Consider the following 13,214-nt stretch of genomic DNA (forward strand, 5'->3'; position numbering starts at 1 on the left):
ACTCAATCACCTGTCTGCAGTGGGCCAAATGAGAAGAGAACCAGCAATTGCAGTGAACTTCTCCCAAGCTACCCTGCCATGGTGACTCGTGTCTGATAAGGGAAGAACAGCTTGTAGGAGGCGAGAAGGGAAGTTTATAGCTGCATTTGCCAGACAGGTAACTGTAGTATGAACCTCTAAGTGCACTTGTATCTCCATGGAAAAAAGCTAAGATACTGGTCGTTCACAGCATTGCATCAGAGCTGATATCTCATCAACCTGTCACCACGCAGGCTCGCACCAGGCATGTACCCTGGCTAGTCTCTATCTATGCCACATGCAGATTAATCCTTTGGGTTGTAAAAAATCCTGGAAACGATGCTTACCCAATCCATTAATGGGTGAAGAAAGTACCTACCAACAAAACATCACGGTAAACCGTTCTGCCCCTGTGGCTTTTTTGTATTTTGGTCTCTCTGCTGGCAATCCTAATAAGGGATTAGTTAAAACAGCTTATAGATACAGGTGGACACTCATCTTCTCTTGTTCCTGCACAAAGGTCTCTGAGACCATAGGACACCAAATGGCCAAAATTTGGCATGAATATTCAGTTACTTATAAGTATGGGCTAGACTTGACAGAAAGAAGTATCCTTCAGGATTGTCAGCACAGAACCATTCGCCAGTACTAAATACCCTCTTCAGCTCTTCACAGAATTTATCCTCCTTTTATTAAAGGAGGGTTAGCACCACTCCCATGTGAAAAGGTAGGGCATGTGACTTTATGGTCCATATCTAGATCTGACTCACCATTCTAATCAAGTGTGCTTGGACCCAGGACTTGCGTCCACCAGTGGAAGCCAGGTGTCTTTGTTATTCATATAGAAAATCTGTAAAGCTTTAGGGGTGCACAGAGGTGGAAGATGTATTTGAACTTGTCTATTCTGCTGTAACCTTTGTCGTTCTGCTGAGACACAGAATGTAATTTAAAACATCATTGGCATTTAACATTGTCCTACCTTTCATGATAGGTGAATGTCCCTGTCTGACTTAGAAACTTTCAGATTCTTAAAGGGACTCTGTCTTTGCTGGGAACGCTAAGAGAAATGGAGCGTTTGATGCCTAGGCAAATATGTCACCTGCATTTGTAATGTCATTCTATTGCTCAGCTCTCCTAGTGACTCTCAGTTAATGAGCTGGAATTTGAACTGTGAGTTTACAGGAGCCGATGCCATTAGTCACAACACCGATACTCAGGAGCATGTTCCTGTTTTGGTTTGCATCGTGATTAATGGTACATCTTTACATCCCCACGGTGAGGGGTGTGGTGTGTCATCTTTAACCATCTAGGTCCCTGCAAATTACTGATATGGGTGGGAAAATTGTTGCTGGAGCGCATCAGGAAGTGGTGTTTAGCCAGAAAGTACAGGATTTGTCTGGGAAAGGCAAATGCTTGCATGTAAGGGCGGTATCTGACAGAAGGGACCATTGTGGTGCAGCCCTTGAATGCATGTCTGAGCTCTGCAGGTTTTTACTTCAGTCAGCTGACTCCTGGAGGATATTGGATTTATCTATCTTCTGTTGGTCTGCTCACTTGCGACTGAGGTAGGTCCCCTGGATGTTGCCAGCACAGCACCCTGCCAGCTGCAGATATACAAGAATGTAACTGCAGTACAATTCAGCTGAGGCTGCTCTAGAAACTTAGGGAAATTAAATCAACCCTGATGCTTTTTCCTTAGCTTACGGCCATTCCACGTGCAAACTGTGCCACGTGAATTCTGGGTTTTATGTGGTAATCCTAGCTGCCCAGCAGCATGGATGGTTTGTTTTCCTTATGCATGTCATCCTTCCCGGGATGCAAACCCTGATGCTATATCCTTGTTTGGTGCATAATGTTTATCTAATAAAAGAATGAATATATTGCAAGCCTCAGCAGTTCAAATATGGAATTTCATGGTGCTGAGCCCTCTTTTAACAAACTAATTGTGGAATCTGTAGGAGGTTAACTCAGTATCCTCATACAGGAATTGGGTGCAGGTGCACTTGCTGTTGCTGTACAGCAGACGTCTTTTAGACCAGCAGCATCAGTTCAAAACATGGCCTGCACTGGTGCTGTGCGTTCATACTAGCAATTTGGGCTGGTTTCACTCTATCTGTACGATCTCATCGGTCTGTGTGTCCCTAATCTGAAAGAAACATATATTTAGTTTGTTTTATGGGACACTTACCAGCTACTCCACATTCAAATGTAAATGCTTAATAACCCAAGCTTAAGGATCACATGATTCTTTAGACAGTAAATCTGGTGGTTTGGAATTGTACACGTATTTGGCAGATTATAGGTTTGTCACTAGCAGCTAATCTTTTAGAGAACTGTGGCTTAATTCCTTTTGTTAACTAATTAAAAAAAGAGAAAGAAATTAAAGCTGCAATTAGACCTATTAAAACAAGTATTACTCATTCAATGGTCTGTAATGGTCTGTACAACTAGGATAAATGTGTAATTAGGAGGTTTGCCCAAACATGATTAAAGCTAATCACGTGTTTGAGGCCACCAAACATTGGTGTGTGCATGAGATTGAGTTAAGTCAGTATGAAAATGTGAACATAAACCAGGTCATACTTTTCAAAGAAAATACATGAACTATCTTTTGGCATATTGTAAACATTTAACTCATGAAAATCCTGGAAGGATTGCGCGTGGCCTGTAGCTTGTGGTGGGACAGTATCATTGGCAACAGTGATAAGACCAGTCCCACCTGACCCTGTGCTCTCACTCTCTTGTTGTCTAGGGTTTGCTGATAGTTTAAGAAATCTAAAAGTTAGTAGGTAGTGTGCTCTTGTTAGAGATCAGCTCTTCCCCTGAGGCATAAGGTTTTATATCCCTTCCAAACTCATATCTGTTTGGGGGAATTGCCTTTTTTGTTAATCTTTAAATAATAAAGTAGTAAAGTCCTCAGCTTTAGAGCTAGGACATATTTTTCCTTCTGTCTAGTTAAGAGATGGGAAGAAGAGAGCAAGGTCGACTGATGGGTCTACCCCATGTGTGCATGCATCAGTGCTTTCTCTGTGGGGTATTTTCCAGTGCTGGAAACCCATTGCATCTTCACAAACCAGGAGGTTGTTGGCAAGTCTCATGGAGAAGCCGACATCTCTGGTGTGATTGTCAACCAAGTGTAAAGACATAAACAGTTTGCTGCAATAGCCCTTCGTTTCCAAAAACTGTCAAGGTGCTAACATTGACTTGAAGAAAAAAACACTGAAGCCTTGAGGTTGCTGGCCTTAACTTATGGAAATGGAGTAAGTTTAGGTGCTGAAAGCTGACTCAAGCTTTTTCAGTTTTCCTGCCAGAGTGAGAGGTGTTTGCACAGATGAACAAATTACAGAAGAGCTCCAAAGTAATGCAGGTAGGAATAAACTTCTCTAATATATACCAATTCCTGCTTGGGGAAATTTAGTTAACGGTTCCCTGTCTTAGCTGCCTGTACTGTTTTTAAAGGCAGAAAATATAGAGCAGAGTTTGGCTGGTGTCAGCCCTTTTTGTCTCACTAAATTGCTGAGAGTCCTGGGGTTGGACAGAAAGGAAAAAGCAATTGGTGGGGGGGGAAGAAACCTAATGTAGAGGAAATGGTGATAGTGTCCTGTTACAGCTATGGAGGAGAGCAACGCTTCCTCTCTGGGGCTGTTATCTGTCTTTCTCTCCCATTTGTTTGTGTTGGTTGTCATGTTTACATGCACACACACGCATGCAAACGTGTATATGTATGTACAAACACACCCAGCTGCAGTTGCATCTCTTGCGTACATAGAAACTGGTCCCCAAACCACATCTAAGTGGTTCATGGTATATCTGTGGCCCAAATGAGTAGTAGCATAAGAATTTGGGGGTTGTTTTATTGTTGTTTTATTATCCTGTACAGACAAGGAAAAGATTAGGCCTCTCTCTGAAAGGACCACTTTTTATCCTGGGAGCTACCTAGCTTTCCTTGCTAAGAGATGATGAAAACATAAGCTTGACTGACTGATTAGAAATGGAAGATTGGGGGCTCTAGTTTACTCGAATTGCTGCATAATTTTGTTGGATAGATACCAAGAGGATGTGTGCTAGCCAAAGATCTAGAAGAGATCTTTCAGTAGGCTAGGAAGAGTTATTAGCTCTTTAATCCAGAGATACAGAGCTTTAAAACAAGGCACAATATAGAACTGATTATAAATAATTCTTTAATCTTGTTTTAGATTTTTGTATGTTCTGTTTGGTCATTACACTTAAATAGCTGCCTAGTCCATAGTCTTGAATATGTCATTTCTGAATGGCAATACCATTCATGTCTTTATGTAGATCATGTTTTTATAAGATTAGTTTCATTGCCATCTAAGGTCAGAATCTCATCTCTTAAACTTGGATGCCTCTGCTTCAGAGGATATAGTTTATATACAAAATAGACATTTGGAGTGTGTAAGCATGGGATGGGCCAAGGAAGAGGTTTTGAGAAGGAGTTGGAGGAGATGAATGAACATGTTGCTAGTTGCAGATGTTTTCAGTGTACTAGGTCTCTGCTTCAACAGCGGCGATGGAGTTGAGCCACTGTTCACAGCAATAGGAGATCTTTCCTGCTTTAAGCAGGGCTTGTGAGAGGAACCTTAAAACAGTGTTAGTTGGAGGAAATCCTTGTACAATGCATTCACTGGGAGTGATGTTGGCTGGTGAGTACAAACTCATGGTCTTTTTATGTAGGTATTTCAAATCTGAGCAACATCCAGTGCATGCACAAGCTTGTCATTCTACAGGTATAACTATCCCTGTCGGCACACTCGTTCCAGGTCTGAGAGATGCCTGCGTTGCCTGTCAACCTCTCTGTGATCCAGATCTGCACCTCTTAGGAAATCAAAATCAGCCTCCAGTTTCCCCGCTTTCTAAATCTGCATGACTAAGTCGTTCAGCATGTTACAGATACTCTGGCTCATTCCAAATGCATTGGTTACCTGTGCACCGATAATTGTCAGCATATTTCTGCAGTATCGTGGAGTGGTTTAGCATTGGGCAATTGGCATAAATTAAGTAGCTTGAGTCACAGTGTTGCCCTTTCTGCCCACACCCACATATGTCTGTTAAGTATGCACAGCTTGTGGGAGATGTATGAACGATAGCAATACTGCAAACGCCCTGCCACCCAACAAGGAACTTGTACACACTCAGAAAATATGTTTTGATGCAGGATTTACGTCAAAATAAGAGGAAGTGAAGAGTATGCAAAATCTTTTGTTTTGTGTGGCTGTAGGAATCCTCAAGAAATTCTTTTGAACCAGGGGATTAGAGTAAGGAAAACAATGAAAACATACCAGTGGTAGAGATTTTTGTCTGTTGATGGATGTATTAGTGACTGAGGTATGTGTCTTGATGCCTGCATGGCATTTTCCGTATTTGTGAAGGAGACCCATAAATTCTGGCTCAGGTTTGCTGTATGGCACAGATTAAGTCATTTTACATTATTGAACTTTCCCCTGTTTATTGGAGGGGAATCAGCAATTGTTTATCGTTTTTAAAATACTTCCGTGTTTAAGGACATAGCATAATCCCTGATGTTCTCCTCACAAATGATCTATAGTATATTGAGGATTTGTAAAGGTTACATTTGTAGAAATAGATTTTTTTGCTCTTCTCTTGTGCTTATAGCTTTCTGCAATTGATTGTTGCTGAATTTTTGCACTGGCTATTACTCCTGGGTGTAGCTCAAGTTGCTTAGACCTCCAAGAACTTGATTGTGCTCATGTATCAGGTATTTAGCCATTGAAGTATCATGCCTTGTGCCTTCAAACAGCAACACCCAGAAAACTGCAAGTATATCAAAAGAGGTAGGCTTGAAAATCAGGTCCTTGCAGTTTACAAAAATGTTGGCTGAAATGGGGTAACAGGCCACGAAGAAAATTCTACTAGATGAATAGTTCCTTCTCTTCCATTTTAGGCTGTGTTGTACAGAGTAAGTATCACCGTCTACTTAGGAGGGCACTTAAATCTCTAGGCAGCTTAATGCTTTTGCAACATGTTCAGTTGCCTTGGATGGCTCTGAATCCGGCACCGGATGGCCCTGCTTGCTGAGCAGACTGGTGTTCCTATTATGTTCAGGTAGCTCCCAGTAAAGCTCGAGTCTCGTCTTTTCATAGCCAAGTGCATCTCAGCTCAATTTGTAACCTGAGGTTTTTCAGGAGTGTTCAGTATTGGCTAAGTCTGCCTTCCTGCTGTTTATGCTGTTTTCAAGGGAAGTGAAAGAACTTAGAACTTTCTAAGTTTCTAATCAAGGAAAAAATCGTGGGTTTGGGGGACCGCAGGTTCAGCTCCTTCTCAGCTTTGAAGAGCCTTTAGAATTTCACCAGCCTTAACTTGTCCCATGGCATGCCGGGGAGGTTGTGATTGCGCTCAGCAGGTACCGCTTCTGCTGGATCCCAGAAGGAGGCTTTGGTATAGCTCACCCACCTCCCCAGACCTTCCTCTGTCAGTGCAGCGTTTCTGGCACTTAGGCTTACGAGTGAGCTACCTCCCGAGAACAAAGCCAGGGTCTTCTGCCTGCCTTAGAATATCTTCTCAAGTGTGACTGGGTAAAGGTGTGTATTATTAGTACTTTTCTTTCACAGCTTTAAATCCTTGCAAAAACTATAACCCCTTTATTCCCCAGCAAGAGACAAATAAAAGGAGTCTGAGGTTTAAAAAACAACAAAAAAAATATACAAGGGTATTTGCATCACATGGGCATATATTTCTCCGTTTGGATGGCTTTCACTATTGTCTGTCTTGAATCCAAAAAGGTAAGGGGGTCCTTGTTAAGATGTTTTATTTCTTTTCTCAGTATTTCTGGCTTCTCGTGCTCTCACGAGGTTTGGTGGGCATCGGTGAAGCAAGTTACTCCACTATTGCTCCAACCATCATAGGAGACCTTTTCACCAAAAACACAAGGACCCTTATGCTGTCTGTTTTCTACTTTGCAATTCCTCTTGGCAGGTAAGTGACCTAATGCTTTTTTCATCTGTTTTTGACTTTAAGCAAGCACAAGTCTTAAGCTGCTAAAGAAGATAATTCTTCTGTCTTTGGTTGGAATGGTTTAGACAGGAAAATGTGGTGAGCAGTGACTAATTAGTTGCAGGAATTAGTTTCTTATTCTAGCCCTGTTACTGGTTCATGTGTGACTTTTGGGAATTAGTGGGAAGTTCTTTTTTTTTTTTTTTTTTCCGCCTTACTGACTTGCTCTTTTTTGGAGCAATATTAAATTAGACTCTCTGTTTGAATAATGTTTTATTGGTTCTCTTAATTGCTGCTTTGATTCATTTGAGATCTAAGCCTTCTTTAGCCAACGTCTTTCAGGTCACTGTGAAATCTAGAAGATCTCTTATGTTAAGACACAGGGCTGTTTTCAAAGTTCTATATGACAATATAAGTACCTGTGGTTTCAAGATAGCTATGCTATATAACACATGATTTGAAATTTGACTTTTCAAGCTACTTTTAGTTTCAACTCAAATTCTGCTCAACTTTGAATTTGGTCAATCTGACTAAGTGTGAAAAATGTGTCTGAGTCAGTCTAGATGACTTGGTAGTTACAGCAGCAGAGGCCAGTCCGTTTTAGTGCTCTTGCCGCTGAAATAGCAACAAAGAGCAATTGTTAAGTCTAGTGTAGACAAGGCTGAAGAGAGAAACTGTAATGAGTGTTCACACTCAACCTTATGCAGAGCAGTGGAGGACAGCCAAGCCCGTAGATGCCTGATGAATGCAACGGACAGACTCAGATTTAGAGTAATTATTTCCTCTGGCACTTTCTTTCAATCGAGTTCCCTTATCAGCCCAATGCAGTATCTGATTGTTGGGACAGGAGGGATTCTATGATTCTTTTTATTTTACTTTGTTAAAATAATGGCTGACCCTCTATTGTGAGGCTGTAGACAGGGTGGGTTCAAACAGCTTGCATGCCGATTCCCAGAGGTGGACAACTTCCTGTGGAAAAGTGGCACTGTGAGTTCATTTCTGGTAGGGAAAACCTGGACAGCAGTTAAATCCCCCCAGTGCAGAGAAAAACATCTGGTTTAGGGTAGTTACACACATTTTACAAGTTAGAGCAGTCACCCTTGAGATAAAACTTAGAAACACCCCTTTACTCTTGAAGAAAAAGAGATAGCCAAGTCCTTAACCGGTGGAAAGAACATTTTGCCAAATGGGCCAAAGATAATGAATGTTTCCATAGAGAATTCAGCTCAACTGCAGCTAGCAATGAATCAGTGTCTTGGAGGCAGATGTGGTTTGTAATGACAAATATTCAACCTGTTCAGCCCAACTCTGAGTTTTAATTATCTCAATATTCAGTGTCTGTTTGGATCCATGGTTTGATTTTGGGTTCCATATCTGTAAATAGCCCAGTTTTGGGGCGATGACCGATGGCAACCTCCAAAACCTAGAAGACTGTTCAATAACGGCTTGAGACAACTGGCAGGTGCCATGCAGCAGTCCTGGAAGCTTTTAGCCAAGGCAATCTCAGCAACAAATGCCGCAGTTTTGAAAGAAGGGTATTCACATTAGTTCAGTTCAGTTTTAGAGAAGCATGGCTGCATTCACCTCTCAGGTCTCTTGTGAGCTTCCTTTTGTTACAACAGTGTAATTCTGAGTGTGTGGCTGAGGGTCCTCTTGCTCCTTTATCTCTAGCCAGGTTTTCCAGACGTCAGGTCTGATGTTCTCCCATCAGACTGTGTTGCATATTCCTTTTGTTTTTTTCATAGGCTATGGAAAATGGTCTCTTCATGGGTAATTAGAACCAAATTCTATTAAACAATAAAAAACAATTTAATGATGGAGTATGGTGCGTCTTTGAAGGGCACTTTGTTAACTGAGAGTTGAAGATAAAATTGTGAGCATTCATATTAGTACACAGAAAAGCGTGATGTAGAAATTGAATTGTGAAACAAATTCATTCTGAGGCTTTATTTCTATCCACTGTTTGAAGGGCCAGACGTGAATTTCATGTCAGTGTCTGAATTTCCACCAGATTCGAGCATTTTTAGACCAATGGTGTTGGGAAGATTTACGTATTAGTCACCATCCACTTCATCACCTGCCCCATGTTTCTTCCTGCAGGAGAAGAGATCCTAGGACACAAAATTGAGTGCGACTATGTTGTTATCTTTGTTTAAGAACATCCTTTATTGTGGTACTATATTAAAACCGACTCCCATCTTTGTATTACTTGCAGTGGCTTGGGATACATCACTGGGTCAAGTGTAAAGCAGGTTGCTGGAGACTGGCATTGGGCATTGCGGGCAAGTAACATTTTTACTTTTTTTGATAACACATTGATTTCTTTTCCTCAGTGAAATTACACATTGTGAACTCTCCCAACTATCCTTCAGTAAGCATTAGCCATGCTCTTGGGAACCTCTCTTTCAGTCCTTGGTGGGGATTCCTCTAGGCTTTATTCAGTCCTACACATCAATTTTAATAACATCTTAATAACAGTAGTATCTGTTGATCCGCGCTGGGGAGAGAAGGGCTGTATCGCACCAGTCCTCAACCTGTTATTATATATAGATGGTGAAGGACTGGAAACTACATATAAGAATATTAAGTGCATAGCAGATGCATTCTCTAAGCAAATGGGAAAGGTATGTGTATTTGGCTCCTTGTACTTTTTTTTTTTTTTTCTCTGCCTGGGAGCAACAAATTTCCAAGCACTCTATTACCAGTCAACCATGGTTTCTTGATGGCGATGGGAAGATGAGGCATTGGCCTTAAATCAACTCTGTAGTCTTTCAGTCCCCTGCTGTCAAGAAACTCTGAGAATGGCTTCCTGCTTTGAGGAAAAAACACTTTGTTCCAGTTTCCGCTTGTTTTTCTGCCCTGAGACAGTCGGTTTCCTTCTATTTTAACCTCTTGAGACCTTGATAAATGTGTTGAAAAGATAATACGCTCCACTCACATACGCACAAACAGATCGTGCACACAAAGATGTCTTGAAAGAGCTGGCAGGAAGCGGCCCAGCAAAACTGTTCCCTGACCTTTGGCAGTCTGGGTGGCATGAGCCACAGTGAGGTGCGTTCTCTGGTTCTTCATGAAGACAACGAATCTCATGAAGCCCAGGCCAACACCATTTGTAATAGCAGGTGATAAAATATATGGGTTCCCACCTCAAGCAAATGGGCCTTTCTGTGACACAGGTCCTTCCCTGTCCAGCAAGGGTAAGCAAAGACAGGAAAGTCACAGTGAGTAGTTCATCTGCAGCCAGAAGAGTGGGGAGTAGATTCCAGCTATGAACCTATAATGTAAGGAATTAAGTTTAATAGCCTGAAGCTTCAGACCAAAGAGGTGGCTACCTCATTCAAAAGCAGAAATGCTTTAAGGGTAAAATTAACTCAAGCTGGCACAGGCCAGCATGAGGAAGAAGAAACTCCAGAGCCCCTCCTCCTGGTCAGTGGGATTTAATGAGACTGATATGTTGGAATGATCTTGTGTTCGCTGTCATTAAACCCCAAATGGCTGCAAGAAATAATCACTAGCGTCTTTCTCTTCAGACGCCATCTCCATAGCTGTCCTGACTAATCCAGGCTATCCACAAGGTTGTACACCTTATGGGTTCATGATTTCAGCTAAAAATGACACATTGATGCATGACTCCTTAACTATGCAAAACCGTGAGGGATCTATAATGGAAGCTGCACACTTCCATGAGAGTTTTTTAGGACAGAATTGCTTATTTTTCCTAGTAAAACAGCATGTGTTGAAAGCTTCCAACCACCAGTGTTAAGCAGCCTCCACCCCTGTGGCAATCACTGCACTGTTGCAAACATGCTGGGATTCCCCTAGGTGATGCTTCACTCTGTGATCTCTTGTGGTCTCCAAATCCAGGGAAGGTCAGGAATAATTGGTACCTCAATGGGTTGAAGAAGACAGAAGGGCACTTCAGCAGGCGGCAACTTTGTCTGTGGATCTAGCAGTTATGTCAGTGTTTCATTAGAGCATTACTGAGTGATCAAGGGATATTGTCCTGCTGGAGGAGGAAGCCATCAAAAAAAAATCAGAGGGGCTTGAAATTATGTGGTCCTAGAAAATCCCAGGCATTTCCGTTTTTTTTTTTTTTTTTTTTTTTTAACAGTACTGTGCCCTGTGCTCAGCTGTGATAAGGATGGTGTCAGTCTTCATTTATCCCTGGATGAGGGATTTTTCTGACTTTCCAGTTCTGAAATATTTTCATCTTCCCTTTCCTAGAAGAGGTTTGAGTTTGCCGCCTTTGGACCTGTAACACTGCTCTATAGGTGTAGACCATTCTCAGGTTATTATTGGGAGGCACATTTTGGGGGAACAGGAATTTCATTTGGAAAATCACATGCGTAAAAGAGAGAATTTGGTGAAAATCCATGTTCCTATTCTCCTAGCAGAGCTATTTTTCATGCTAACAATGACGGCTCTTCAGTGTCAAAATAGGATTCATGTTTGTATCTCATAAAACACCATGGGATCTTTGCACTTTGTCTAGAGATTGAGAGAAGGGATTGGAGACTGGGAAACCTAACCCTTGAATGTGTCATCTTCCTGTCTTCCAGCCTGAATTTTCAGGATTTCTTGGTCTGCTGCACACTGCGGTAATCTGAGGGAGATGCCTGAAAATGGAAAGCTGGTGTGGGTTAGCTGGAAGAACATGGAAAGGGATGCATGTCAAGCAAGAATGCTTTTTATTCAAAGCCAGCATGCTCCCTACTTCCACAAATCTTTCACCTGGCCTAAATGACCTTAGAAAGCACCAATATTCTCCCCCAAATTAGTGGGCCTCTTAGCCCAGCTGGAAGTAAGTTTTCAAAGAGTTAAACATCACCGAAGAACTGTACTAAGATGACTCTTGGTAGTTGAATAACACAAAGAAATTGATTGCCTTAATCAGAGTATTCTCAAAATTGCATGCTTCCAGAGTGAGATAAGAGAGCCCAGGGAGGAAGGAAAGGAGCAGATGCCTCAGAGCATGGACACCGATTCTGGCTAGCTGGAAAGAGTCAGGTCGCTGAAACAAAACCGATGTAATCTGCTTCTTACTGACTAGGCAAAGCAAACACTGCTGCCTTCCTGTGCTAATTCCCTGCTCCTTTCTTGCAGGTATCTCCGCTCCTGGGTATGATAACAGGGACGCTCATCTTGATATTTGTACCTGCTGCTAAAAGAGGAAATGTTGAACAACTCGGGGGACAGCTGAAAGCTCGAACCTCATGGCTAAGAGACATGAAGGCACTGATTAGAAAGTAAGAGCACTCTGCTCAAATGCACTTTGCCTCTAATGCTTAATTTGAGCATTAAATGGCCTGTGCTATTTCATACTGTGAGACTGGAATGTGGCAACGTGCAAGGAGTTGCAGGAAGCTTGGTTTGTGGAGCTAGGAAAGAAAATAACAATTATGTTTTCAGTAGGTATTGACTGTAATGAGAAAGGAGGATTCCAGCTTTTGGTCTAACCTTTCCAAGATTCAGATCTAAGAGTCCACTTTGTTTGGCTCATGCTTCAGACAAATCAAGGCTTTTGAAGTGTAGAAATTGCTGTGTTCCTGTATTAATTGTTGTGCCACTCTTGTTCAGATGCTTAGACCCTTTTTCTTCCTTGAAAGAGCTACTCTGCTGAGGATAAAGAGAGTTATATACCAGAACAATTTCAGAGGAGGAAATACACAAAAGCATGCACAACCTGGCAACTTCTAATATATATTTATACCATAGCGACTGAATGTATGTGCATAGAATGTCCTTGGGTCGCTTGTATATGTGCATAAAAGATCATATGCTTCCAAGTGTTTAAGCAGCTGCACTTGCTTGCCTGTGAATGTGCAAATACTTGCACAAATGAATTTAGTGTGACATCTAAATTATGATGAGAAACTTGCAGTCTTTCATTCTTCTTGGAACTGCCGGCTAGGATGTCTTCCTGGTATTGTCATCCAGTGTCAAAGCACTATGAAAAGTGATGATGGTTAATCTATTTTGGTAGTTTATCCAAAAGCAATGGCCCAGTGCCATGGATGGGGAGGGTAAGGGAAAACTGGTAATCCAGGTAAACAGATGGTATTATGGCGATAGCACTGTAATTCACACATCGTGTCTCAGTGACTGAGTACTGACTGTCTTTTGAAGTGGTCCCATGAAAAATGGTCCCTTTGAAAAGCACCACTGAAGAGCTAAGCATGTTATTATCAATACAGCATCACGTATGAAGAAATACTCCCTAGGTC

At 41.8% G+C, this 13,214-nt stretch overlaps 1 protein-coding gene across 1 annotated transcript in view; it reads left to right on the forward strand.

Annotated features, from left to right (window-relative positions):
* Positions 1-13,214, forward strand: part of SPNS2 (sphingolipid transporter 2) — a 124,576-nt gene that overhangs the window by 82,065 nt on the left and 29,297 nt on the right. The window contains exons 4-6 of the mRNA XM_026063708.1: positions 6,821-6,972; positions 9,206-9,272; positions 12,094-12,236. Of these exons, the coding sequence (XP_025919493.1) occupies positions 6,821-6,972; positions 9,206-9,272; positions 12,094-12,236 (362 nt within the window). The remainder of the gene's footprint in view (positions 1-6,820; positions 6,973-9,205; positions 9,273-12,093; positions 12,237-13,214) is intronic.

The sequence above is a fragment of the Apteryx rowi genome, unplaced genomic scaffold (assembly GCF_003343035.1).
Source record: "Apteryx rowi isolate R43461 unplaced genomic scaffold, aptRow1 scaffold_20, whole genome shotgun sequence".
NCBI lineage: Eukaryota > Metazoa > Chordata > Aves > Apterygiformes > Apterygidae > Apteryx > Apteryx rowi.